Genomic DNA, 27,526 nt, shown 5'->3' with positions numbered 1-27,526 from the left:
GGGAACCCAGCACAGGTATTGCTGGTAGCCATTTTAATCCATAACTCAGAGAGACTTCTGGGCAGCTTCCAGGGCGCACACTGAAGATTAGTACCAAAGAGGGCCCTTCATTCATCTAAAAGGCTGCTCCTTGGCAGAATCAAGCACAGAGGCCTGGCTTTCTCCTCCTCAAGTCTGCCAAAGAGCTCTCTCATAGCCAAGTTATCCACTCTCCTGTTCCAAATGATAGATTTACTCTGAGCTACTTTGGGCCACACTCCAAATACCTCCAAGATGCAGCTGGCCCAATGTCAACCAAGCAACTAACCCTGGCAGTGAAACATGCTGCAATTCCCCCAGCAACAGCTCAGAAACAAGGAACTTGCCAAACAGCTAGTCTTCAGAAAGCCAAACTATAAGCTTGTCAGGCAAGAAAACCTAATGCTGAGGAGTCAATGCAGGAGGCAGGGTACTAGATAGAGCGCGTAGACCAATGAGCTGCTCCTAGGAGCACTTCTTGTGTTGTTATGTCGTCACTCACGTTTTGGAGAAATAGGCTTGGCTCCTCTATGCACAGACGCCCTGCTGTCTAATTAACACATATTTGCGTATATTCACAGATACACCTAATTATTTCTCCTATTTAGTGGAGGGTCAAGTAGTCACTTGACCTGCTCTTCTGCTGCATGATACCTGAAGACAGAGTCTGAAAAATTCAGAGTTAATAATGCAAGTGACAGAGGGCATGGGCTAGCTGAAGTCTCCATATATGGGAAAGTTTCCATCGATACCTTTGCCAGTGCAGACTGCTAATCCCTGGCTTCCCCACTAAACGAGTCCTGAACTTGTCACAGTGCTCTGCTGATGCTCCTTAATACTGACCTGCAGCACACCCTGCTCCTCCTTCCCCCACACAGCTCCACCCATGCTCCGCACTCCTGCTATGCAGCAGGCCCTACTGCTCAAGGCCTATCATTACTCAGCTTCAGAACTCTTCCTTTCCCCACTGACCAGTAAAAACATGGACACGGATCATCTGAAGAGACAGGATCGGCTGCTGAATTGCTCACAACCTCAACCTCATTTTCACAGCTGAGAACTGGGTTTGTCCCACTCTCATCAGAGCCAAAATCAGATTGAGCTTCCCCTTACCGATGCCCTGTGCTCAACCTCTACTCTCCCTGGGGAACACTTACATGACTTGCTTCTCTTGCAGGGTTCCCAGAGGAACAGTTCGGAGCATTGGTTTAGCCAGGGGAGCTCCATCTCCAGCTGCAATGGGGTCTGGCACCAGCAGCCCATTCAAGTCCCCGTTGTACGAGTTGGGTGGCCTTTGGTTTTCGTTCACTGAACCTAAGTGAAAACAACACGCGCAATATTTAATCACAGGAGTGACACAGCACAGTGTGAAATACCCTACCTCAGGTGCCACTGCCCTACCAGCTGGGGTATGCTGACTGGGCAGGAGAGAACGCCATGTTCCGAGAGAACATGTGCCACACACCTGTGTAGAGGTCCTTTAGTTCTTCTCCCATCAGGATAAGTCTTCTCAGTAAACAAAAAGGAGAAGTCAATGGACACAACCAAGAAATCCATCAAACTCAAGTTACTGAATGCCCAACAGCAGGTGGGTCGGGGGTACTGTTATGGGGCACGGGGTATTGTTAGATGGGGTGGGTCAGGGCTATTGTCGAATACCTGCCCTGTGGGCCAAATGCAGCCAGCTCGAGCCATTCATCCAGTGTCACACTGAAAGGTAGGTCTCTAGTTGTTATGGCTACAGAGGAAGCCTTCCAAAAATGACCCAAGTAACTGATGTGGTGGTAAATTCCTGAGTCTGCAGGCAACCTGAGACAACAGATGTGAACTACCGCATTCATCTCAATTGGCTAGGGACTGAAGCCTAATGAAACTAAGAGAGAGATCATCAAATAATGTGGATTCGCAACCATATACCTAGTATGTGCTGATAACTACTGCAGCTGTTGCATCCACATCAGCTAATCCCATGTACAACTGCCAACACAAACAGCAGAAATAGCAGTTGGCCTCCAAGTACCTATGATATTTCCCGAGTTTACCAGGCACAGAAGGATTGTTCTGCATCCTGACCCTTTGTGCAAACCTCCATCTGTTATCAGCGGGAGCTCTGCTTTGAATCAAGGCATGCATATGGCCCCAACTTTGTAAGCCTGGCCTGCAACATGTTGCCTTTCAATCAGAGGAACTCCTAACCACTTTGTAATGGCCAGTCACCAGGCCTGCTGGAGGCCTTCAGAAGGTCAGCAATGTCAGGGACACATTTCCATGTCAAAGTTACTCAAGTAGGTAGGGCTAAGGGTTAACAATCCCAAGCGGAAATGAACGAGCACCAAACCACCTGGCACTGTGCCTTGCCACTTGACAGTCACTTGCCTCTGCAAAACTTTCTTTTCTTTATTACAGCTGTGTGAAATTTTCACTGGACCAGAAAACTGAAACCTGGTTTATGGTTGCCCTGGCAACAACTGCTGCAATGGTCTTGTTGTGAAATGGCTGCTCCTACAACCATAGGTTAATGCTCTTTTGTTATTGGCAAAGATAATGAACCCAAATATAACTCCATCCACAAACAGCAGGTCCTCAGAAAGCAAGACAGACTTTCCAGTTACCAACAGGATGGTTAATTGCTTTAATACATCAGGGAATGCAGTTAATGCTGCTGCCAGCAGAAGTAATTGTGAATAGAATTCATTCTCCAGGTTTATTTAGAAGACTGCTTTACTGTAAAAAGAGGAGCTAAATCAGAGACTGCACGTTCAACATCCCAGAAACAGGCATGCAGGGCTGCATTATCACGGGCCATGCTAATCAGCATTGCAAGGAGCAGATGGCAGCTACATTCATCCTCTACACAAAGACTCCAGACCACAGAATGCACTGCACTCCCTACCATAGGGTGAGGACTGCATCTATTGTGGCTTGCCCAGCAGCAACATGAAACTGATGCAATCCTAGCTGGTTTCACTCTGTCCTTCCTTGTTGCCCCTGCAGGAAAGTGCTCGGTGCAGCAGAGCTGTGATCTGCTGTGGCAAGAGATGCTATAAAGGAGGTAAATTCTCTGCTCTTTCTATGCCCAGAGATAGTGGAGGTTCCCATGTACCTTTGCTGCTGATGCCAGAAAAATGCAATCCTGGGGAAAGAGAGAAAGAGCATCATACAGCAATGGGGGCCATGGATGGCTGGCACAATGACCTACTCCAGCACATCAGAGTTCAGGATCATATTTAGTCCCTCGCACCCCGTTCCTCGCCTGAGCCAACTGCATTGCAAGGGCACTACACTCAAACATATGTGGGGGGAACAGGGTCACTCTAGCAACCATATCAACAGGAACAAGAGTCATCCTGAACTATTACGGTCCTTCCCCATGGCTTCAAGGAGAAAGCACGAGACAAGCACATTCACCACCAGCCTGCAAAGAAAAGAAAGCAGCTGATCATAAGCTGGGTGTTAGACTCACCTCCTCACACAGGACTGTTCCTGCTGCCCCACGCAACGGAACAATGGTTTGTATGAAATAGAGTGTCACATTAAGTCCCTCATTTGAACAGGGTGATGGGGCTGGTGTGCTGCCTCTTGCCAGCAGTGGTTTGGATAAGGATTTAGAGGAATGCTGCCCAGCTCTCTAGCAAAGGCTCTACTAATTAACACATTGGCACCCTTAGCAGCAGAAGGCACACATGAGGCAAGAGACTCCCAGCACTACCAAGTTAGGCTAGGAGATGGTGAGAAGAGACAGCACTGCTTTCTTGGGGTACATTCCCAAAGACAAGGCGGCAGCTACCAGTCACCCAACCGTCTGTGGCTGAGCTGGGGATTTACAGAAGTGAGTGACATCTGAGTCGCTGATGGAGCAGTGTTGGCCTACTGAAAGTCGCTGATACCTCACCTCACAGAAAACAGTCTATGGAGACAGCTGCAGAGGATTACTTTTGGATCAGAAGGGATAACACTCCCCATTCCAGAAGATGGGAGGTTATTCATTCTAAAGGTAGCTCTATTGCAGAGTTTCTTTAGGTTACTAATCCAACCAAATTATCAGACTGGTAAGAAAAACTCTCGAACAATTGCAACAGCAAAACCTTTAAGGGTGAAAAGGAAAAACAAATAAGCTAGGAAGTACTCAGGGCTTGTCTACGCTTGACTCTGTGGCAATCGATGCATCGGTCGACTGCTGAACACTCTCCCGTCAACTCCTGTACTCCACCTGATTGAGAAGAGTAACGGGAGTCAATGGGAGAGTGTCTCCCATCGACATCATGGTAAGTAGATCTAAGCTATGTTGATTTGAGTTATGCTATTCACATAACTCAAATTGCATAGCCTAGATTGACTTTTCCCTTTAGTGCAGACAAGGCCTCAGTTAAGAAGCTCAAGCCAACTTTAAATCTAACCTCTATAGTCCCTTGCTCACCCTTCCACATCCAGACAACCTCCACCTGTCCTCTCACTACAGCAAAGAGATGGAGCTCCAGCACCCATATCACTAGAGAGGACAGTAGGAGAGTGAAGCAGCAGAGGATCCTACAGCCCAGGGATGGAGGTTAAGAAGCAAACTCTGGATCATACCAGGCTAGCTGAAATAGGAAGCATCTCTACACAAATCAGGAAGGCAGCAATTTCCAGATTATGTGGACAATCTAAATCTTTTGCACATCAGGGACACTAGCGGTCAGGTCTATACCACTAAATGGAAGTGTTGTACAGAGACTGAGTCCAGCAGGGTTGTCTATTCATTCAGACCACTGTTATGTGCCTACTACAACCTTCATACAACTGTCCGCACTGGAATTAGATGCAGAGATTAGAATTTCTCAGGCAGTTGGATGTCACAGTCACATGAAAGCCCTGTCTGATAGCTGACTATTTGAAAACAGAAGCTGTTACCAACCATTTGCCAAACCAGCCCTCTTCACTTACATACCCAACAGGAGAATGAGGAGAGAATGTAACTGGAGAGGCTGAGGAGCTGGTAGGATTAAGCTGAACCAGGTGTTTGAGATGCTTCACTCATAGATTTTAACTTTCAAACTGTTAAGAAATCCAGCAGGATGCAGAGTCACTACTGTGGGTGGCAGCATCTGCACTTCCACAATGCAAAGCCTTTGTCACAGCTATCGAAGAGCCACACTTGGACCCTCGAGGAGCTCAGCTCTGACAGGGCTCTGCAGCGAGCACATCAGTTGTTGCAAAGGCAACTCCACTGGGCCTCTCACAACACACAGCAAGTGTGTCAACACATGCTCACACTTTACGCAGCCAAGGCCCACACTGGCAAATGAGCAGGAGTCCAGGGGCCAAAGGCAGGCAGACTGAAGGCAACCTCATTGTTGGTATGGAGACAAGGCCCACAGAAACCCTGGCTTCTGCCTGGATAAGATGGCACACTGTATGTTGGGGGCAATGAGCACTCTGTGGCCATGCTTTGGCCACCCCAGGAGTGGAGCAGTGCAGGTCAGGAATCCAAGGGTGCTCCTGTCCTCTATGCCATCACACCAGGTACTACCCAAGGCACATCAGAGACATTTCCCAGAATACAGTGTGGCTGCTCCGACATGGTGAGAGAACATTTTGGCACAGTTTAGCTGTGCTGCTGGAAATCGTTTGGGCTTTGGTGCTCTGGCAGTCACAGAGTTACATTTAAGATCTTATTAATCACTAGGATCTTATTATTTGTATCACTGCAGCATCTCAAAGCCTTCATCATCCACCAGGACCCAACTGTGCAAAGCACAGAACAACAAGATAACCCCTTCCCCGAGGAGCTTACAAATGCAGTATAAGATGAGAGACAACAGGTGATACAATACTTGAGACAATATTGGTCAGCATGAGAAGCAATGTTTTTAGTACATCAGCAGTTTAGCCATTGCGAAGTTCTCTGTAGCCCTCATGGCTAAGAAGAGTTAAGGAGGAATCTGAAAGAGGATAACGAGGTAGCTCTATGGATGTTTACAGGAAGCTCCTCTTAAGGATGAGGGGCTGCATGGGAAAAAGCATGAAGGTGTTTGAAAATTTAACACATGCACAATGGAGACTGGCCTCAGGGGTGTCCGAGGTGAGCACTGACAGCCTGATACTGACTGAGAGAGGACAGGTAGGGTGGGGATTGACTGTGAAGGGCCTTAAGAGTGAAGACAAGCAGCTGATGTCTGATGTAATGAAAAAGGGGAAGCCAGTGGAGCACTCAGAAAGGGGGTGACATGGCCGAACTGACAGGGGAAGAAAAAGATCTAACGTCTCCCCCTCACGAGGAACAAGCATGTGAGATTAGGGGAGCGGCGGTAACAAGAAAACTGGGGGTGGGGGGCAGAGAAACTACATTTCCATCCGGCTCCTCTTCCGCCGGCGCTGCCGTTTCCCCAAGAGAGGAGAGCTGCCCGGCCTAGCCTGGCCCCTGCAGCAGCCCGGCTCCACCCTACCACCCGGCGGCTCCTGGCCCGGGATCGCCGCAGAGGGACTCCCGCACCTTGTAGCCCACCACAGCGCCACGGCTGGAGGAGCAGAGACCAGCGCCACGGGCACAGCTCAGGGGGCTGGAGGAAGAGGAGCAGAAAGGAGGGATCCACAGCGCGCCCCGAGGGACACAAGCGGGCGGGGAGGGGGGGGGGCGCGCGCCCCGAGGGACACAAGCGGGCGGGGAGGGGGGGGGGCGCGCGCCCCGAGGGACACAAGCGGGCGGGGAGGGGGGGGGGCGCGCGCCCCGAGGGACACAAGCGGGCGGGGAGGGGGGGGGGCGCGCGCCCCGAGGGACACAAGCGGGCGGGGAGGGGGGGGGGCGCGCGCCCCGAGGGACACAAGCGGGCGGGGAGGGGGGGGGGCGCGCGCCCCGAGGGACACAAGCGGGCGGGGAGGGGGGGGGGCGCGCGCCCCGAGGGACACAAGCGGGCGGGGAGGGGGGGGGGCGCGCGCCCCGAGGGACACAAGCGGGCGGGGAGGGGGGGGGGCGCGCGCCCCGAGGGACACAAGCGGGCGGGGAGGGGGGGGGGCGCGCGCCCCGAGGGACACAAGCGGGCGGGGAGGGGGGGGGGCGCGCGCCCCGAGGGACACAAGCGGGCGGGGAGGGGGGGGGGGCGCGCGCCCCGAGGGACACAAGCGGGCGGGGAAGGGGGGGGCGCGCGCCCCGAGGGACACAAGCGGGCGGGGAAGGGGGGGGGCGCGCGCCCCGAGGGACACAAGCGGGCGGGGAAGGGGGGGGGCGCGCGCCCCGAGGGACACAAGCGGGCGGGGAAGGGGGGGGGCGCGCGCCCCGAGGGACACAAGCGGGCGGGGAAGGGGGGGGGCGCGCGCCCCGAGGGACACAAGCGGGCGGGGAAGGGGGGGGGGCGCGCCCCGAGGGACACAAGCGGGCGGGGAAGGGGGGGGGGGCGCGCCCCGAGGGACACAAGCGGGCGGGGAAGGGGGGGGGGCGCGCCCCGAGGGACACAAGCGGGCGGGGAAGGGGGGGGGGGCGCGCCCCGAGGGACACAAGCGGGCGGGGAAGGGAGAGGGGGGCGCGCGCCCCGACGGACACAAGCGGGCGGGGGGGGGGCGCCCCCGGCGAGGACAGCCGGGCACGGGCGGGACAGTCTCGGGGCCCTCACCCGCCGGCCGGTCCAGCTTGAGGATGTCCCTCAGGTGCTGGGTCGCGTCCTCGATGTCGATGCTGGCAGAGGCCATGGGCCCGCTTCCCGCTACGCTCCCAGCTCCGGTCAGACCCGCCGACTCCACTTCCGCTTCCGGTCCGTTCGCCACCGCGGCCCCCGGAAACCAGCCCTGGTCAGGCACGTTCCGACCGAACCAGAGGCGGTGGGCGAGATACCCCCTCCCCTGCCCTGACCTGGCCGCGCCCCCACTGTCTGGAGACCCCCTGACCGGCGGCCGGAGCGTGATGTATGTCTGTCAGTAGGTATCGTTGGGGGGCAGGGGGCATTGTTAGACGGGGTGGGTCGGGGGGGACATTGTTACGGGGGAGGGGGCATTGTTAGACGGGGTGGGTCGGGGGCCGTTGTTACGGGGGGAGGGGGCATTGTTAGACAGGGTGGGTCGGGGGGGACATTGTTACGGGGGAAGGAGCATTGTTAGACGGGATAGGTCGGGGGGGACATTGTTACGGGGGAGGGGACATTGTTAGACGGGGTGGGTCGGGGGGGACATTGTTACGGGGGAGGGGGCATTGTTAGACAGGGTGGGTCGGGGGCCGTTGTTACGGGGGGAGGGGGCATTGTTAGACAGGGTGGGTCGGGGGGGCCGTTGTTACGGGGGGAGGGGGCATTGTTAGACAGGGTGGGTCGGGGGGGACATTGTTACGGGGGAGGGGGCATTGTTAGACGGGGTGGGTCGGGGGGGACATTGTTACGGGGGAGGGGGCATTGTTAGACGGGGTGGGTCGGGGGGGACATTGTTACGGGGAGGGGGCATTGTTAGACAGGGTGGGTCGGGGGCCGTTGTTAAGGGGGGAGGGGGCATTGTTAGACAGGGTGGGTCGGGGGGGCCGTTGTTACGGGGGAGGGGGCATTGTTAGACAGGGTGGGTCGGGGGCCGTTGTTACGGGGGGAGGGGGCATTTTTAGACAGGGTGGGTCGGGGGGGACATTGTTACGGGGGAGGGGGCATTGTTAGACGGGGTGGGTCGGGGGCCGTTGTTACGGGGGGAGGGGGCATTGTTAGACAGGGTGGGTCGGGGGCCGTTGTTACGGGGGAGGGGGCATTGTTAGACAGTGTGGGTTGGGGGGGGCATTGTTACGGGGGAGGGGGCATTGTTAGACGGGGTGGGTCGGGGGCCGTTGTTACGGGGGGAGGGGGCATTGTTAGACGGGGTGGGTCGGGGGGGACATTGTTACAGGGGGAGGGGGCATTGTTAGACGGGGTGGGTCGGGGGCCGTTGTTACGGGGGGAGGGGGCATTGTTAGACGGGGTGGGTCGGGGGGGACATTGTTACGGGGGAGGGGGCATTGTTAGACAGGGTGGGTCGGGGGCCGTTGTTACGGGGGAGGGGGCATTGTTAGACGGTGTGGGTCGGGGGGGACATTGTTACGGGGGAGGGGGCATTGTTAGACAGGGTGGGTCAGGGGGGACATTGTTACGGGGGAGGGGGCATTGTTAGACGGGGTGGGTCAGGGGCCGTTGTTACGGGGGGAGGGGGCATTGTTAGACAGGGTGGGTCGGGGGGGGCCGTTGTTACGGGGGGAGGGGGCATTGTTAGACGGGGTGGGTCGGGGGCCGTTGTTACGGGGGGAGGGGGCATTTTTAGACAGGGTGGGTCGGGGGGGACATTGTTACGGGGGAGGGGGCATTGTTAGACGGGGTGGGTCGGGGGCCGTTGTTACGGGGGGAGGGGGCATTGTTAGACAGGGTGGGTCGGGGGCCGTTGTTACGGGGGGAGGGGGCATTGTTAGACGGGATAGGTCGGGGGGGACATTGTTACGGGGGAGGGGACATTGTTAGACGGGGTGGGTCGGGGGGGACATTGTTACGGGGGAGGGGGCATTGTTAGACGGGGTGGGTCAGGGGCCGTTGTTACTGGGGGAGGGGGCATTGTTAGAAGGGGTAGGTCGGGGGGGACATTGTTACGGGGGAGGGGGCATTGTTAGACAGGGTGGGTCGGGGGGGACATTGTTACGGGGGAGGGGGCATTGTTAGAAGGGGTAGGTCGGGGGGGACATTGTTACGGGGGAGGGGGCATTGTTAGACAGGGTGGGTCGGGGGGGACATTGTTACGGGGGAGGGGGCATTGTTAGACGGGATAGGTCGGGGGGGACATTGTTACGGGGGAGGGGGCATTGTTAGACGGGGTGGGTCGGGGGGGACATTGTTACGGGGGAGGGGGCATTGTTAGACAGGGTGGGTCGGGGGCCGTTGTTACGGGGGGGAGGGGGCATTGTTAGACAGGGTGGGTCGGGGGGGACATTGTTACGGGGGAGGGGGCATTGTTAGACGGGGTGGGTCGGGGGGGACATTGTTACGGGGGAGGGGGCATTGTTAGACAGGGTGGGTCGGGGGCCGTTGTTACGGGGGGAGGGGGCATTGTTAGACGGGATAGGTCTGGGGGGACATTGTTATGGGGGAGGGGACATTGTTAGACGGGGTGGGTCGGGGGGGACATTGTTACGGGGGAGGGGGCATTGTTAGACGGGGTGGGTCAGGGGCCGTTGTTACTGGGGGAGGGGGCATTGTTAGAAGGGGTAGGTCGGGGGGGACATTGTTACGGGGGGGAGGGGGCATTGTTAGACGGGGTGGGTCAGGGGCCGTTGTTACGGGGGGAGGGGGCATTGTTAGACAGGGTGGGTCGGGGGGGCCGTTGTTACGGGGGGAGGGGGCATTTTTAGACAGGGTGGGTCGGGGGGGACATTGTTACGGGGGAGGGGGCATTGTTAGACGGGGTGGGTCGGGGGGGACATTGTTACGGGGGGAGGAGGCATTGTTAGACAGGGTGGGTCGGGGGCCGTTGTTACGGGGAGAGGGGGCATTGTTAGACAGGGTGGGTCGGGGGCCGTTGTTACGGGGGGAGGGGGCATTGTTAGACAGGGTGGGTCGGGGGCCGTTGTTACGGGGGGAGGGGGCATTGTTAGACGGGATAGGTCTGGGGGGACATTGTTACGGGGGAGGGGACATTGTTAGACGGGGTGGGTCGGGGGGGACATTGTTACGGGGGAGGGGGCATTGTTAGACGGGGTGGGTCAGGGGCCGTTGTTACTGGGGGAGGGGGCATTGTTAGAAGGGGTAGGTCGGGGGGGACATTGTTACGGGGGGGAGGGGGCATTGTTAGACGGGGTAGGTCGGGGGCTGTTGTTACGGGGGGAGGGGGCATTGTTAGAAGGGGTAGGTCGGGGGGGACATTGTTACGGGGGGGAGGGGGCATTGTTAGACGGGGTAGGTCGGGGGCCGTTGTTACGGGGGGAGGGGGCATTGTTAGAAGGGGTGGGTCGGGGGGGCCGTTGTTACGGGGGGGAGGGGGCATTGTTAGACGGGGTGGGTCGGGGGGGCCGTTGTTACGGGGGGGAGGGGGCATTGTTAGACGGGGTAGGTCGGGGGGGACATTGTTACGGGGAGGGGGCATTGTTAGATGGGGTGGGTCGGGGGCCGTTGTGAGGGGGGGAGGGGGCATTGTTAGAAGGGGTGGGTCGGGGGGGCATTGTTAATGGGGAGGGGGCATTGTTAGACGGGGTGGGTCGGGGGCTATTGTTACAGGGCAGGGGGTATTGCCTGAATTGCCTCTGCCCCATCAAGGCCGAGGGTCCTATGGACCAGCAGAGGCAGCACCTGAGCGCCCTGTGGAGATTCTGCTACCACCTCAAAGAGAAAGTTGGTGTCATTTCCTTGCTTCTGAGGGGTCACCCGTGCATCGAAGGCCCAGAGGGACCTAGGGCAGCTGACTCAGGCTGCAGGGCCATAAAACTGCAGCATAGACACTCCGGTGCAGGATGGAGCCTGCACTCTGACGCTCTCCCCACCTCCTGAGGACTCAGAGCCCAAGCTTCAGTCCAAGCCCAAATGTCTACACTGCAATGTTCTAGCCCTGCATGACGAGCCCTGTGAGCCCAAGTCTGCTATCCTGGGCTAGCCACACGTCTTTTATTGCAGTGTAGACATACCTATAGAATTTGTCTGAACTAAAGAGAGAGGTCTCGGGGCTAGCCACCATATTTTCTACCTTGACCCAACTATGAGAAATTCTCTGTTACAGACCCATCTTAACACCTTTTGTCTTGATTTTGCTGGTCAAGGTTCACCTAGATTAGCTAAATCAAGGTAAAAAGCATTAATCTGCAGCTTTACTAAGAAAAAGGAAAGACTACCTAACACGTGTTAGTTAGCCCCAACCTAACCTTGTCCTCTCTTCCTAATCTAGGCAAACCAAGCCATTGCTCTGAAAGGAAAGCCTTGTGCCTGTGGTTGGGCATATTCCACTGCCTCTTCCAAATAGGACCTCCACAGCCCCAAGATCCAAGGCAGATTGATGATCCCTGGGGAACAGGAGCAGGTGTGCTGTGGACTAAGAGATGCACCCAGGGGGCACAGGGTGAATCCTGTTAGAGAGCTCCTGAAGCAGCTTCAAGGACAAGGACTGTCTCAGCTCCTGTCTTCCTGTGGCAGGTGTGAGCCCTGGGGCTCTCCGCTGCCTGCTCTGTTTGGGGGCCGGAAAGGCACTAGGAGACTCCTTCTGCCCTGGGAATGGAAGGAAACAGACTAGGACTATTTTCTCAAAGAAAAGCAAAGAGAGCAGGATGACATGGCCCTGAAACCATCTTTTCCTCTTGCCATAATGGGCTGCCCCCTCCCAGTTAAACAGAAGCAGTGGATCCTCTGCCTTGAACACCTTCCACCACTTTTAGATCCTTTCCATTCACAAGCATAAACATTTATCTCCCCCTCACACTAAAGCTCGGGTGCCTGGCCCTAGCTAATACAAAAGCTACTTTCAGACCCAAACAGGCCCAATGCTCCTTGAACTGGGCTAGCAAGGAATGTAGTGGTCTCAGCTATATGCATCATTCCAATCTCTTTCCAACTGGGCAACTGCTATAGAGAAGAGGGGAGGCAACAGTGGCGCAAGTCTTCACTTACTGCTTCTGGTTTGGATCAAGGATACCTAGGTAAGTGCTCTGCATTTTGACAGGAGATCAGGCTAAGAAAGACAATGAGCCTGAAATTCATGACTACAGTTTGGCTTGGAGGGGTCTGATTTGCTCTTGGAGGAGGGAAAGAATTCTATTTAAACTGAGCTTCTCAGGGCCCATGTTCAACAACAACAGTGCAGCAGTCTGAGGGTGGAGGAGGTAAAGGATGGATATACAACCACAAACAAGTATTGTGGCGCAGATCAGTACAAATAAGGAGACATGGTGAGGTGAAATGTTATCGGGGGACAGACTGCTTCACAAGTTGAGAGAGGTTTGAGCTTCTTTTTTTAAAAGAAAAAATGCTGCGGCAAATCATGTTACTTCAGTCTTTCCCTTGGATATGTCCATTGCCAGAGACACTGTTTAGCCCACATACAGTATCTTTAGACAAAGGAGTGAAAAGCTTTCCTTGGGTCAAAGTCAAATAAATCCTTCACAGGAGGTCAGTTTGGGGTTCCTGTCAGCCAAACAAAGCAGAGCACAGCTTCGTGCTTTCCCAAGTAAGCTCCCTTTCCCTATCCATGATGGGACCAGACAGCAGCCTTCATCGTAAAGCAAGTTTATAGCCACACCCAAGGTTATGGCATTACACCTAGGCTGCAGAGTCATACTGAAGGCAGCCTCAATTCTACTCACTCTTTTGGGACCAACAGGAGATTGGATAACGTGAGTCTGTGGCTGAACAACTGTTAAATGAGCACAGATTAACAGGACCCCCTCCCCAATCATAAAACCCATCGCTATTAAGGTGGCATGTGAAAACTGGTAGATGTGAGAAATAACAAAGCAGTGTCCTTTAGAGGAAGCTCACACAGACAATGCAGTCTGAAAGCAGCTGCCTGTCACTGCAAATAGGATTCAGGAGGAGAAGTCACATCTAACGTAATTAGGGAGATCCAAGATCTTTGGTAACAAGAACTTCAGCCTGTAAGTTGTCATCACGATGAGGAGTCTAAATTTCCCTTAAGAGTAGGCAAAGCACCATAACCCAATAAACTCATCTTACCAGCAGTGCACTAGTTTGAGCAGCGAGGAGGTCTGCATTCCCTCTAGCAGCTGAGTTGGTAGGTTGAGATATTTCACACCCAATGGCAGGAATACTGCAGTAAAGCTGAGCTGTTCTCGGCACTTCCCCAGTCTAGTTTTTCCAGTGTTAGGACCCAGCCATAATCTAATCTCTGGTTTCTTGGCTTGAGCCCAAGCAAGCAACCTTTGTTGAAGAAAACCTTTATTGATTAACACATTGGTCACAGGTACAATCATAACAAGCCATCATCATACAGTAGAGCATATACTGAATGTATAGTCTTACTCCACACACCTGTTCACTTGACTTAAATTGACCCACAAGGCTATTGCTGTACATAGGCCTACAATTTTAAAGACCTGTTTTCCTCTGTAAGCACATAGATTTCCCATCACAAAACATTGTGTAAGCTCTGTATCATTCAATGACTGCATCAGGTTTTTTCCATTTTCTTCTGATAAGCCAGATAACTGCTGGTGGCACATTTTCATGTTTACAGCTAGTGGACAGAGAACTCATGACCCAGAGGTATTCCAAGGAGGGTCACATCTGGAGCAATATTAGAGCATCAAGAGGTCACCCTATTTCTGTAGCAAGTAGCGCAATGGTCTTCCAGTTTATTCACAAGAGAGCAGCTCTGGCATAATAGCTAATACAGAGTACAGAGCTAGGTGGTCAAAAACCCAACACTGCGTATTGCACACAACTGCGGATGTTTAAAGTCTATGGTGCAGATTAGCTTAGAAATTCTTCCCCTCCAATTTGAGTTAGGGTTAGAACCCATTTTCTTCAGCCAAGACAATTCTAGATAGCTGTCCAAGGCAGCTATAACTGCAGTACATATGTGCCACCAAGGGGAAGGTTCCAAGTTATTCAGTGTGAACAGAAGCCAGTCATTCCCTTCTTAGGGACAAGGAACATGCTTTTCCTTTCCCCACCTTCTAGTCAACATGTGATGTTCCATAAGGACTAGATAGGTTGTCCGCAATAATCACATTTGGGGAATTTTCTTAAGGCATCTTTTTAATATGGCTATTAACACTGCTAATATTAAGGCCAGCATGACCTTCCAGCTAAGCATGGTACCATGAGAGGATCCCAAAAGTTTCATCCAGGGTGGGCAGGACAAGACAGGCTTTTTGGAATGAGAATCCTGGGTTTATAGAACGCATCATTCTCCCCACCTAGAGTAGTTAGTTAAGAGGGGCAAGAACATCCCCTCTCCTCCTCCCTCCAGGCAGCCCCCCTACATTTGTAGGTGGCTATTTCAGAATTCACTCCAACACTTGCAGTGAGATATGGGCAGCAGTGCAAGAGCAACGGTTTACGTTGGAATAAATGGCTTCTTTAAAGCAGTCCTTGAGCGGAAGCCGTAACTAAGAGAGCAAGTGTCTCTCCCCTTACCCTGGCTCAGCGAACGAGCTGCAGCCTCCCAGAAGCACTTTATGTAGCACTGGCTTCTGCAGGAAGTAGAACTGGCACTTGTCTTCTCTAGATAGGGAGCCAGGGCCGAACTACCAAGGGGAAGAAACTTACTGCAACGCAAGAAGTTAAGCAGGCAAGAAACCTTCTGGGACAGCTGATTGCACCGTTCTCTGAATTTCAGGTTTGTAAAGCGTAAGAGGGGAGCATGTGAAATAATGGTCAGACTAAGATTGATAGGAAGCATCACTCCTTTAGCGTAGTAATTAAGTAGCTCTCTTGCAAGAGCAAGTTATAGAGTTGGATGCTATGGGGTCTCTGGGTTTAGTGGGCAGGATCTTTCTGCATAACAGATCTTATCTGATCACTCTCGTTACAATGTATATGGCAACAACCATTGTTCCATGTTCTCTGTGTATATAAAATCCCCCTACTGTATTTTCCACTGCATGCATCCAATGAAGTGAGCTATAGCTTACGAAAGCTTATGCTCAAATAAATTGGTTAGTCTCTAAGGTGCCACAAGTACTCCTGTTCTTTTTTGCAGATACAGACTAACACGGCTGCTACTCTGAAGAAAGATTCGATTAGTGAGTCAACTCTATTTGAGCCAGCCTCCTCTCTCTAATTCGAGAACAGACTGGAAGAAGATGGGTCTAAGGTCTAATAGCAGAGGGGAGGGTTTCCTATCTTGAGATCAAAAAAACAATAGCCCCAGACCATGAAGAATGGCCCTTTTGTATATAAGGGTTTTTCTGCTAAGGACTAATCCTTCTATTATGGGATTAATAGAACATTGTGATACTATTTCTAGAGCAGAGAAGCAGTAATAGGAAATTAACAGTCTGCTACTTCTATTCCTTGTTGCCCATTTAAAATTGAGGTGAACAGCAAGTTAGAGTGGAACAAGGACAGTGTGGTTAGCACATCAATGAGAGAGCCCAAAGCCTGTTTTCAGGAGAGCTCAGCTCCCATTTAGGGACCAAAATACATGACCAGATTTTCAAGAGAGCCGAGCACACTGTGTACTGAGCTCTCTTGGAAACCTGGCCATAAGTGTCACAATAAGAGCAGCTGAGTTCTGTGCACTTTTGAAAATCTGGACCCATCAGGTTAGTCAGCCGTAAGTGACGTGAACGATGCAATCTAGTTAATGTGGCATCTTTTACTATGAAAAAAAATCTAGAAATACTCAAATATAGGAATCCCTTCACCAATGAAATGCTGCCCCCTCTGGGTGGCATGCGGCAGCTGACTGCCTATCAACAAGAACACTATATACCGGTTTAGAACAGAGTTTGAATGCATACCCAATTCAAACCACAGGGGAAGTTCAGAGGCTGAATGTAGTTACTTAGAGTGGGAATTTGGCTAGGACATTGGCATTAAATGCAATTTTGAGAAGAGGGAGACATGCAAAAAAACAAAGTTCTATTGGCAATTCAGAAAGCTGGAGGCTACATTACCCAGAGCAGTAGAACACAGAGGAAATACAGTTGGCATATTTAGCTGGAAGGACTTAGCGATGATTGACACCATAACGAGTGTTATGACAAGACACGTAACTAATACATATTGCCATGATTGTCAACTTTGTGCATTACCTTCTGTCTGTTCTGCATAAAATAAAGACTAAAAAAAAGCTTAAACAACTGAAGTCTGACTTTACAGGGCACATGAAAATATGAACCACAAGCCTCCACCTCTGGCTGCTGAAGTGGGGGGGGCGGGAGAGAGGAAGAGATCTGTGGCCAAGGCATATTAGGACTGATGTTCAGCTGCAAGAGACGCGATGCAAGTGTACAGTTAGAACTAAAGGGTCAGGTGGATTTTCAGGTTTGTAAGTGTAGACAGCCAGGTAGACACAGGAAATCCAAAGAACTGACTAAAGACTTTATGGTTATGCACTCAACATCCAAGTCATTAAAACAATTTAAACTGTTAAGAAAATCTCATGGTTTTATTATTGTATAATGTAGCATTGAGACATCTGAACAAATCAGTATCTGGGCTGTACAGGCCGCTGTTCTTTCCTTTCATTTCTTTGGGTTACTAGAGCAACTGGTCAGTACATAAAGAGACAACCTTTTGCATTATGGATTCTTTCCAAGGCATGCTGGTACAACACACATTTCTCTTGTCAAATGCAGCTAAGTCTAACTTCCAAACATCATGCACAAGAAACTCATCTAGTGACAACGTAAACTTGGCAGAAGGGCAGGTCATGGATCTTGCTCGCTCGCTCACTGCGGTGTTGCAGGTTTGTGTAGGATATTTGGAATGTTCCGTGAGTGTGAATATATCAGTAAAGGAGAGGAGAAAGAGAAAGCACAGGTGCCTTGGGGGTACCAGCTCAGCCGTAGTTGTGCAGTGCTAGCCTGAACATGTCATTGGTGCAAACCCAGGCATCATTGATGTTCTTTAATATAAATATCTGGTGGAATCCTATGATAGGATCTTCGTCAGCCTATGGAGAGGGGAGGGAAAAAAAGATTTTAAAAAGCTCTTCACTTTGCCAAATATATTCAAAACACAAGATTCAGCAGCTGATGCCAATGGTGATGTCATGCTCTATAATGTACCTTACACCTCCCAACAATACCATTCAGCTTTAAGATAGCCAGGGATTTCTCCTCTTAGATGTTCACACCATATTTTTAATTCAGTGATGTAGGATTTCCTCAGTGCAGCTTACCTAAACCCAGAGTTTTTCTAAAGCCACTGGAGATTTAGCATAGATTTATTATTGTTACAGCAGCACTTGCCTCCTACAGATAAAGATGCAACTGCACTCACACAAACTGGTGGTTTCAGCAGTACTCCTTATTCTGGCCCCAAAAGAACAGCCCAGCAACAAACTGAAATAGTGATTTGGTTAAGTGTAAAAAAGTCATATGAAAGTCAATGAAGTAGTGCATTATGTTAAAATAAACCACAGTCTGGTAAGAAGTTAGTTTGTGATGTAACTGCCGTGGTGGGGACTGGCTTCAGAAGGGAGTTTCCATGGAAGTCAGCAGCAGTAACTTGGCCTAAGGATGTAGCACCATGATGGTTTAGGGAGAAGGTTCCAGAGGGTGGACCATGCAGAGCTGACTGGTTACGTGTTACTAACTCTTCTCTTTGTTTCCAGGTGGTAGTCTGCATTAAGAAAAGCTAAATATGTGAGTTACCATCATAATGTTACTTTTCCATGTAAACGATTGCTGTGGTTGCCATGGGATGTCCTGGGATAACGAATGACATGTTAAGTGTCCATGAGGATCTCTATAAGATGTGGTTTACACTAAAATGTTGGAAAACCCAGATTTGGGGTATTTAATGCCAGATTATAAATAATGAGTAACTGAAACTGTTAGTTTGGATGGCACTACGCTCAGCCTACACACACAATGCTCTGCCCACCACAACCTCAAGAACTTTGGTTACGTCTTGCAGTCACGTACACCTGTCTTCAGCAGCACTGCTCCTGATCAGGTGGAGGGGTTACTTCAAGGTGACTCAAGACCCACCGCAGGACCAAGTGAAAAACCAATCTAGACTCTCCAACTCAAAGCCCATACCACATGCTTTAAGAAATGTGTTTGTTAGTATGAGATCTCTTTGGAACAGAAACATGCAAGTGCTCTCCAGAAAGTGACTTAATACAGCTTTAACCAGAGAGGCCAAATGGTTCCCTAAGAATGGGTTCCCATCTCACAGGAAATGGAACATACTGTGGCCTCGTATGAGTGATTCTCATCTCTTTCCCAAAAGTTTATAGATATATTTTAGAGCTGCTACAAACAAAAGTTGACACCACTGTTCCATTCTTCAAGTTATAAGAGCTTGCATCTTCCCTAACCAATAGCCATGGATCAAGAGTTTAATCTTAATTTCAGATTAAATTGCTTTGGCAGGTCTGCAACTCATTATTAAATCAAGTATTTTCTATTCTCCTCTTTCTGAGCATCAATAAGCAAGTAAATCTAAAGGGAATTCCAGTGGGAATAGAACTGTAGTAGCTCTGAAGTTCTGAATAGAGACTTCATGGCATCAGCACAGTGTGAACAGAGACTGCCAAACCAGATTAGGTCCAGCTAGTCCAGAGGTTGGCAATCTACGGCCCGCGGGCCACATCCGGCCCAAAGGACCGTCCTGTCCTGCCCAGCCCCTGAGCTCCTCCCCCAGTGTCCCCCATCCCCTGCAGCCTGAGCGTTCCGCGCCACTAGTGCTCTGGCCCGCCGCTCTTGCCGGGCAGCGCAGCGGTGTGGCTAGCTCCGGCATGGTAAGGGGGCGGGGGGTCCCGGGGCATCAGTCAGGGGACAGGGAGCGGGGGGGGTGGTTGGATGGGGTGGAGGCGGTCAGGGGATGGGGAAAAGGGGGGGTTGGATAGGGCATGGGAGTCCCAGGAGGGGGTGGTCAGGGGACAAGGAGTAGGGGGGGGTCAGATGGGGTCGGAGGTTCTGAGGGGGGCAGTCAGGGGGCGGGAAGTGGGAGGGGTCCGATAGGGGGAGGGGGGCCAGGCTCTTTGGAGAGGCACAGCCTTCCCTACCCAGCCGCCCTCCATATAGTTTTACAACCCCAATGTGGCTCTCCCGCCAAAAAGTTTGCCCACCCCGAGCTAGTCCCATTACTCTGCCTCTGACAATGGCCAACACCAGATGTTGCAGAGGAAAATGCTAGCAGCTACAATAATGGAATAATCTGCCCTTCTAGGAAGCGTCTCACCTCATTTAGAGATTGGTTTATGCCCTAAAACATGAGGATTTATATCACTCCTAGATTTAACCTATCAAATATAACTATGGATTTTTCTCATAATTCATACAAATATCTATGCCTTTTATGAATCCTAAACTCTTGCTAGTGCTTGATATTTTGTGGCAAAGACTTCCACAGATTTGTTCGTTCAGTAGGTAGAGGAATATTTCTTTCACAGCTTAAAATGCATGCCTTCCAAAGTCCTTTGAGATTCCCTACCTCTTTGGTAGAGAACCTCACAAAGGGCTATGAATGAAGCTAAGTGATTACACAGTAAGAGGTAAATTCCACCACTGATAAGAGCTTGTTTATTGGCTTAATTTGGGCTGGGTTTCCATTTTCTGAATGGATACCATTTAGCTGGGATCCCTTCCTACCAAAGCCATCAACAGCCATTTAAGCACACTCTTTTGTTTGTGGCACCTTAGAGACTAACCAATTTATTCGTCTCTAAGGTGCCACAAGTACTCCTTTTCTTTTTGCGAATACAGACTAACACGGCTGTTACTCTGAAACCACTCTTTTGTTTGCCTTCCTGCTTCCCTTGTGCCTTTATTATTGGCTGCATGCCACCTGCATGCTAAGCTATGGATTTTAACAGCAGGGTTGGACTAGTTTCTTTTTGTGATTCCCCTTTCCAAAGGGAAGTGTCACTATGCTGGATTTTGGGGAACTTTCTTCTTTGAGGATGTTGAGCATAGCTACACTGCAGTCACGGTTATTTAATGGCTCAACTAGCGCTCTGATCAACTCTTTCAGAACTAGCAGTTTCAAAAAATTTAAACTGCTTCTTTAACCCTTTGCTGACCAGACTGACCATAGGAACGGCCATATGGGTCAGACCAATGGTCCATCTACCCCAGTATCCCGTCTTCCAACAATGGTGACTATCACATGCTTCAAAGTGAATGAACAGGAAAATCATCAAGTGAGCCATCCTGTCGTCCAGTCCCGTATCTGGCAGTCAGAGCCTAGAGACACCCAGAACATGGGGCTGCATCACTGACCATCTTGGCTAATAGCCATTGATAGACCTATCCTCCATGAACGTATCTAATTCTTTTTTGAATCCAGTCATAGTTTTGGCCTTCACAATATCCCCAGGTTGACTGTGTGTTGTGTGTTCATTCTGTTTGTTTTAAATCTGCTGCCTATTAATTTCATTAGGAGACCCTGGGTTCATATGTTATGTGAAGGGGTAAATAACACTTTTTTATTCGCTTTCTCCGCACCTTTCATGATTTTAGGTGTCTCTTTTCCAAGCTGACTAGTCCCAGTCTTTTTAATCTCCTCATATGGAAACTGTTCCATCCCCTTAATCATTTCTGTTGTCCTTCTCTGTACCTTTTCCATTTCTAATATATCTTTTTTGAGATGGGGCGACCAGAAATACATGCAGTATTCCAGGTGTCAGTGTACCATGGATTTATATGGTGGTATGATATTTTCTGTCTTATTATCTTCTCCCTTTCCTAATAGTTCCTAACATTCTATTATCTTTTTGACCAGTTTACAGAATGAAGTCACCCATTATTACTGCTTTATTTGATTTTTGTTACCTCCACATTGTACACAGTATTTTTTCCTGACCCAGAGGCCATTAGTACACAACTCTACTAGCGTATTTGTATAACTTGGCATTTGCATCTCTGCAGACTTGACTGAATGGGCCTCTTCACTCAAATTCTGTCTCATGTTTTAGGGAAAAAGAACAGGGGGACTTGTGGCACCTTAGAGACTAACCAATTTATTTGAGCATGAGCTTTCGTGAGCTACAGCCCACTTCACTGGATGCTGTAGCTCACGAAAGCTCATGCTCAAATAAATTGGTTAGTCTCTAAGGTGCCACAAGTCCCCCTGTTCTTTTTGCGGATACAGACTAACACGACTGCTGCTCTGGAACCTGTTTTAGGGAGTCTCTTTAGGTACAGTTCTACTCCCACCACCTCTGCATATGTTCCAGGGACTCTCAAGGTACAGTACTACTCCCACCAGCACTGCAGACTAAATCAGCCCTTCCTTTTTAGCTGGTTACTAGGTATCTCAGTATCTCACTGATTTTTGGAAACCAACCACGTTTCAGTAATGCCTTTCAGGTCAGGCTCCTCTTCCACTGCCAGGCATTCCACTTCATCCCTTTTGCTTTTTATTACTTCTTGTATGCAGACAGACATTTCTCTTTGGTTTTGGCCACCATGCCTATTTTCCAGCTTAGCTCTGAGACCCAATTACTGTTCTGGAACATACCTCTGATCTCAAGGCAAAGAATTAAGCTACGTCTACACTACTGACCTTACAATGGCACAGCTGTCCTGCTGCAGCTGCACCTTTGTAACGTCTCCTGTGTAGCTGCTCTATGCAAGGGGAAGGGAGCTCTGCCATTGGCATAATTCAGCCACCCCCAATGAGAGGCCATAGCTATGTCGGCGAGAGAACATCTCCCGCTGACATAAAATCGCTGGTGTGGACAGCACTGTCAGTGAAGCTTATGTCGGTCAGGGTTGTGTTTTTTCACACCCCTGACTGACAAAAGTTCTACCGACAAAAATGCTAGTGTGGACATAACCTTAATGTCACAGGTTCTTTCAGATTTTCATCAGGTCTTATCTGGCAAGTTTCAAACAATGCTCTAAGTGTTCACCATGCAGCACAAACATCCAAGTTTCTCAAGTGATACAAGCTGCATATTTCATTTTTCAAATCAAACACACTATTGGACACTTTACATACAGAATTAGTTATTCTGAATTAATTCTGTAGTAATCACTTCCAAAACCACACCCCATAAAGGAGCATTTGGAGATCCAAAGATTTGCCATATTGCTTTGAAAATGCACAAGCAACAGCCATGCTACTCAGACACTACAAGATCAATCAAGGTGTAAGAGCAAGCAGAAAGCATGCCTTACTCAGGAAGGAAGGTGAAGACCACCAGAGACGGAGAGAGGGCAGAGGTTAAATGTTGTGGAGGGCTAGCCTGAAGACTTCATTGGTGCACACCCAAGCACCTTGAAAACTTTTCAACAAAAAGGTTTGGTGGAAACCTAGAACTTGGTCATCGTCTGCCTGAGCAGGAAGAAAAAACACACACACATAACTAGACAGAAGTTCCAAGAACACAGGGTGCCATAGTCACTGCTGGATTTGGCTGATGCAGGTAGAACCTATAGGCCTCAAATGCAGTCTCCTCTTTCTGTCTGAACAAATGCTCAACAGCAGTGGAGGCCTTCAGGGAAGGGAGAAGCAGCAAGAAGTGATGGGAACAAAATTAGGATACATGGGAGAATTTAGTTGATCCTTCCCACACTAATTCCAGATGTGTAAAGTAATGACAAAATACTAGCCCAGCTACAAAATCTGCTTGCTCATCCTGATCATTGTGATTATTATTTCAAAAAAAAAAAAAAAAGGGGGGGGGGGGAGGGGGGATTTTACTACCACTACCCCCAAGATGAGTTTTGGGAGGCTAGTTTAATATCTGTTTAAGAAGTTTTTTGCCAATGAAAGCGTGACTGTTGTACTGTTTCTGCTCAGATACAGTAAGAATCCAAGAATCCAGTAAGAAGTGAGCTGTAGCTCACGAAAGCTTATGCTCAAATAAATTGGTTCGTCTCTAAGGTGCCACAAATACTCCTTTTCTTTTTGCGAATACAGACTAACACGGCTGTTACTCTGAAACATAGTAGGGATAGGATACAGAGGGCCCTAGACAAATTAGAGGATTGGGCCAAAAGAAATCTGATGAGGTTCAACAAGGACAAGTGCAGAGTCCTGCACTTAGGACGGAAGAGCCCCATGCACCGCCACAGACTAGGGACCGAATGGCTCGGCAGCAGCTCTGCAGAAAAGGACCTAGGGGTTACAGTGGACGAGAAGCTGGATATGAGTCAACAGCGTGCCCTTGTTGCCAAGAAGGCCAATGGCATTTTGGGATGTATACATAGGGGCATTGCCAGCAGATCGAGGGACGTGATCCTTCCCCTCTATTCGACATTGGTGAGGCCTCATCTGGAATACTGTGTCCAGTTTTGGGCCCCACACTACAAGAAGGATGTGGAAAAATTGGAAAGCGTCCAGCGGAGGGCAACAAAAATGATTAGGGGACTGGAACACATGAGTTATGAGGAGAGGCTGAGGGAACTGGGATTGTTTAGTCTGCGGAAGAGAAGAATGAGGGGGGATTCGATAGCTGCTTTCAACTACCTGAAAGGGGGTTCCAAAGAGGATGGATCTAGACTGTTGTCAGTGGTAGCTGATGACAGAACAAGGAGTAATGGTCTCAAGTTGCAATGGGGGAGGTTTAGGTTGGATATTAGGAAAAACTTTTTCACTAGGAGGGTGGTGAAACACTGGAATGCGTTACCTAGGGAGGTGGTGGAATCTCCTTCCTTAGATATTTTTAAGGTCAGGCTTGACAAAGCCCTGGATGGGATGATTTAGTTGGGGATTGGTCCTGCTTTGAGCAGGGGGTTGGACTAGATGACCTCCTGAGATCCCTTCCAACCCTGATATTCTATGCTTCTATGATTGTCCATGTTGGGGTCCATCCTACTGCACAACCAGAAACCTAACAGTTTACAGAGCCTATTCCTTAAGGAGATTAAGGGCAGAACCCAAGGATTTACCCCCAAATACATCCCTTGCTGCAGAATCGTGATCCATTTAAAAAAAAAATCCTACCCTTTATGGTGACGAAGATAACCTTGAAAGCATGAGTGGTATAACTACTGCAGCTTCATCTGCCCGAGATGGCAGAGAACCTGAAAGTGTCTCAGATATGAAGGGCCCACAGGCACCTAAACCAGGGCCCCATGCTAAGATTCTGAGACTGTTAAACTTAGTATTCCCCCTTCACCACCACCTCCCCCTGCCCCGAAAGAGAGACATGGAATTAAGCATTTTTGCCATGAAATAGTTATTTGCTGCAGCCAGGTGCCTGACATCTTGCTCTGCAGTTTTCCTCACTGGGGTTAAGTTCATTGTACATACTGCATGCTCGCAGCACTGTTCCATGGAACCAAGCTGCAGAGGCTAATGGACCAGAGCTGGAGTCCAGCTTGCAGCTAGGGAGCCAGAAGTATAGGCTGGCCAGCTGGGCTGCCGGTAGAACAGTGCAGCCACCAAGGCTTGGGAAGTCAGAGAGCTGAACTTCTGAGGTCAGCTCCATGTTCGCCTCCCACCCCCATTCCTAGCCCCACATGAGAGGGAAGCGGTTCTGAACGAGACTGCCTGGGCAGTTGCAGAAGCAAAGGCCTAGGCTACCTGGAGAACATAGTGAAAAGCACACCCTTGAAAATAATCAATACTTTTACATCACTGAGAATTTTCACTGATGAGCCACAGCTTGGGGGGAGGGAGAAGAGGGGGCATGGTGGGAATGGGACAGACAGGGGGACATAGAGGGAAACGCAAAGGATAATTTGTGATGGTACAATGTAGTTGTTGCTGGCATTTTCTACCTGGGTTCCAATTATAGGGTAATCCTTGGTCTTCACTAAAAGAGGAAGACCTGTAGTTTTAGGTTTCAATAATGTCCAGAAGCAGGTGGTGTGAGGCCAAGAGCTGCTCTTCCCCACTACCCAACTAGAGCAGATCAGCTCCTTTGGGGGCTCAAGGGGATTTAAATAACTCAGATCCACCCTGACACTTTAGTCCATCCCAGATTCTGCTGGAGGTTCGATGACAAGAACACGCTGTTTACAGAGTCTGAAGGAGTAAACATTGACAGTATTCTGTGAAGGAAACTGGAGCATGCTAGCCACAAAGCTGGATGGGCTGGGGATCCTGTCGTGGCACCATGCACTCTCACAGGACCCAGCATGTTTCTGGCATGCCTCACTGAGTGTTAATGCCATTGGCTTTGGCTAGTTTCTTTAAAGGAACTTTGTGGCCTCAAGGACAAGGCAGCTCTTATTCTAAAGAACAAGCCCAACAAATCCTCTCAATCTACTGTCTTCAGGACTTTGGAAGCACAGCTCTTCCCCCAGAGAGGTGGAGGACCAAAATGAGGTTGATTTAGTTCAACAGCACAGCAGAGGTGACAATGTATACATTGTGCGTTCAGGGCAAACTGAAGCCATGTGGGTAAAAATAATCTGGAGCAGTGTTCGCTCTAATTTTTCCCACTCATGTGTGGAATTAATATTGTTACGTGCACCAATATGGAGGTGATGTGTGACAAATCACCTCCATATTGGTGCACGTAAAATTACTGGGGAGGGGAGGGTTTTGGAGTGTGGGAGGGGGCTCAGGGCTCTAGGGCAAAGGGTTGGGGTGTGGGCTCTGGCTGGGGGTGATGGATTCAGGGTGTGGGAGGGGGCTCAGGGCGAGTTTCAGAGGGTTGGGGTGCAGGGAGGTGTGACGGCTCCAGCTGGGGACATGGGCTCTAGGGTGGGGCTGGCGATGAGGAGTTTGGGGTGCTGGCATGCTGCCCTGGGGCCAAAGGACTCCCCCTCCCCCCCCACCGTCTCCCTGCTGGCAGCCCACAGAGCTCCGGGGGAGGGGTCATCCTCTTCCCGCTGGCAGAGGTGAGCGAGCGGCTGGTGGCAGCCCTGCACTCCTCAGCTTGCTCCCCTCCCCAGACCCCACCCACCCCCTACCTCTCTCCTCTCCAGGCCTCTGCTGCACGGCCCTTTATAGCCTGCCACGTGGCCACGCGGCTTAGAGAGAACTTAGAACTGGAGTAGCTTCCAGAGAAGGGACCTCTTCAATGCTTGATGGCATGAGCTCACTCAGACAATATCACCATTCCTGAATCAGTTTTGGCCACAAAGAGGCAGAACAGGATTGCAGATGCAATCCCTGGGCATTTGACCCAAGTGCCCTATCAGTCAGCCCTACTCTTCCCAAACTGCGGCTGACTAACCTTAACCCAAGTGCCTGCACAGAAATGGAATAGCAAGGCTCCATTACAAGGACTGTCAACTAATATGAAGAACTACTAGACTGTCCTTGCTCTTCCATGGAGCAGCTGTACCAGAGGGCAGATGGAGGCATCACAGCCTGCACTGCTAAACTGTATGAACAAGGAAACCAAATTTACACCTTCCTGAAGAATTATGAACCAAGCTGCCATTAAACAGAAACTGCATCAGTTAAGACAGTGGTTCTCAACCCACGGTATTGGATGCGGCCCACATAACACATCGTGGGCCGCATATGTGGTCCACAATGGTAACTAGGTTGAGAACCACTGAGTTAAGACCTTTACTGCAGCCATGACTTCAGTATGAATGAGAAGAACAGTACATCTAAAAGCCAAACCAAAGAAGTGATGCTTCCCATGACATTGCTGAGGTGCAGATGTTTTACAAAGGGCTTTTAATCTAGCGTGGCGAGCAGTTTCTCTTGGAAATGTTCTACACCAGAAGCATGACACACCAGTGTAGGCATTAATAGGTGCCTCCAAGATACATAAGCTGCTTTATAAACATCAGATGATTAAGTATCCTGAAGAAAACATTAGGACATTAGCATTTATTTCCCTGTAATGGAAAGAAGAGTTTACCTTAAGTTGTCCCACAACCATACTGAGTATACAACTGTCAGGCGTGGGCTGATGGTCTTGTGATGTGATGCTGTGCTGTATTTTTTGAAAAGGAAGGCTCTACAATGAGAAGGAAAAGAACAGGGTGAGCAGATAGGAAGTGTTCCCCTCCTTAGAATTTACTATACAATACACATTTCATGTAGGAAATCAGTTAAGTGCAGTGGCA

At 50.3% G+C, this 27,526-nt stretch overlaps 2 protein-coding genes and 1 long non-coding RNA gene across 9 annotated transcripts in view; 1 reads left to right on the top strand and 2 right to left on the bottom strand.

Moving 5' to 3' along the window:
- The window catches only part of EDC4 (enhancer of mRNA decapping 4), a 55,870-nt gene extending 48,133 nt beyond the window's left edge, over positions 1 to 7,737 (bottom strand). The window contains exons 1-2 of the mRNA XM_084644470.1: positions 7,605 to 7,737; positions 1,176 to 1,332 (exon numbers count right to left, since the gene is read on the bottom strand). Of these exons, the coding sequence (XP_084500596.1) occupies positions 1,176 to 1,332; positions 7,605 to 7,680 (233 nt within the window). The 5' untranslated portion in view covers positions 7,681 to 7,737. The remainder of the gene's footprint in view (positions 1 to 1,175; positions 1,333 to 7,604) is intronic.
- Positions 7,738 to 7,763: 26 nt separating this feature from the next.
- LOC311528938 lies at positions 7,764 to 16,878 on the top strand. Of its 2 annotated transcripts, none has more exons than XR_014713728.1 (3): positions 7,764 to 7,893; positions 11,851 to 12,595; positions 15,145 to 16,878. It is a non-coding gene; the product is annotated as an uncharacterized lncRNA (long non-coding RNA). The 2 variants fall into 2 exon arrangements; XR_014713729.1 differs by having other exon boundaries at positions 7,770 to 7,905.
- Positions 16,879 to 17,003: 125 nt separating this feature from the next.
- Positions 17,004 to 27,526, bottom strand: part of NUTF2 (nuclear transport factor 2) — a gene marked incomplete at its 5' end in the record, with an annotated part of 53,713 nt that continues 43,190 nt past the window's right edge. For all 6 annotated transcript variants that reach the window (XM_084644467.1, XM_084644468.1, XM_084644464.1 and 3 more), the window contains 2 exons: positions 17,004 to 17,538; positions 27,319 to 27,417. In XM_084644467.1, the coding sequence (XP_084500593.1) occupies positions 17,425 to 17,538; positions 27,319 to 27,417 (213 nt within the window). In that variant the 3' untranslated portion in view covers positions 17,004 to 17,424. The remainder of the gene's footprint in view (positions 17,539 to 27,318; positions 27,418 to 27,526) is intronic.

This window comes from Lepidochelys olivacea (genome assembly GCF_965140295.1).
Source record: "Lepidochelys olivacea isolate rLepOli2 genome assembly, chromosome: 12".
Lineage (NCBI taxonomy): Eukaryota > Metazoa > Chordata > Testudines > Cheloniidae > Lepidochelys > Lepidochelys olivacea.
This window is presented reverse-complemented; position numbering and strand designations above follow the sequence as displayed.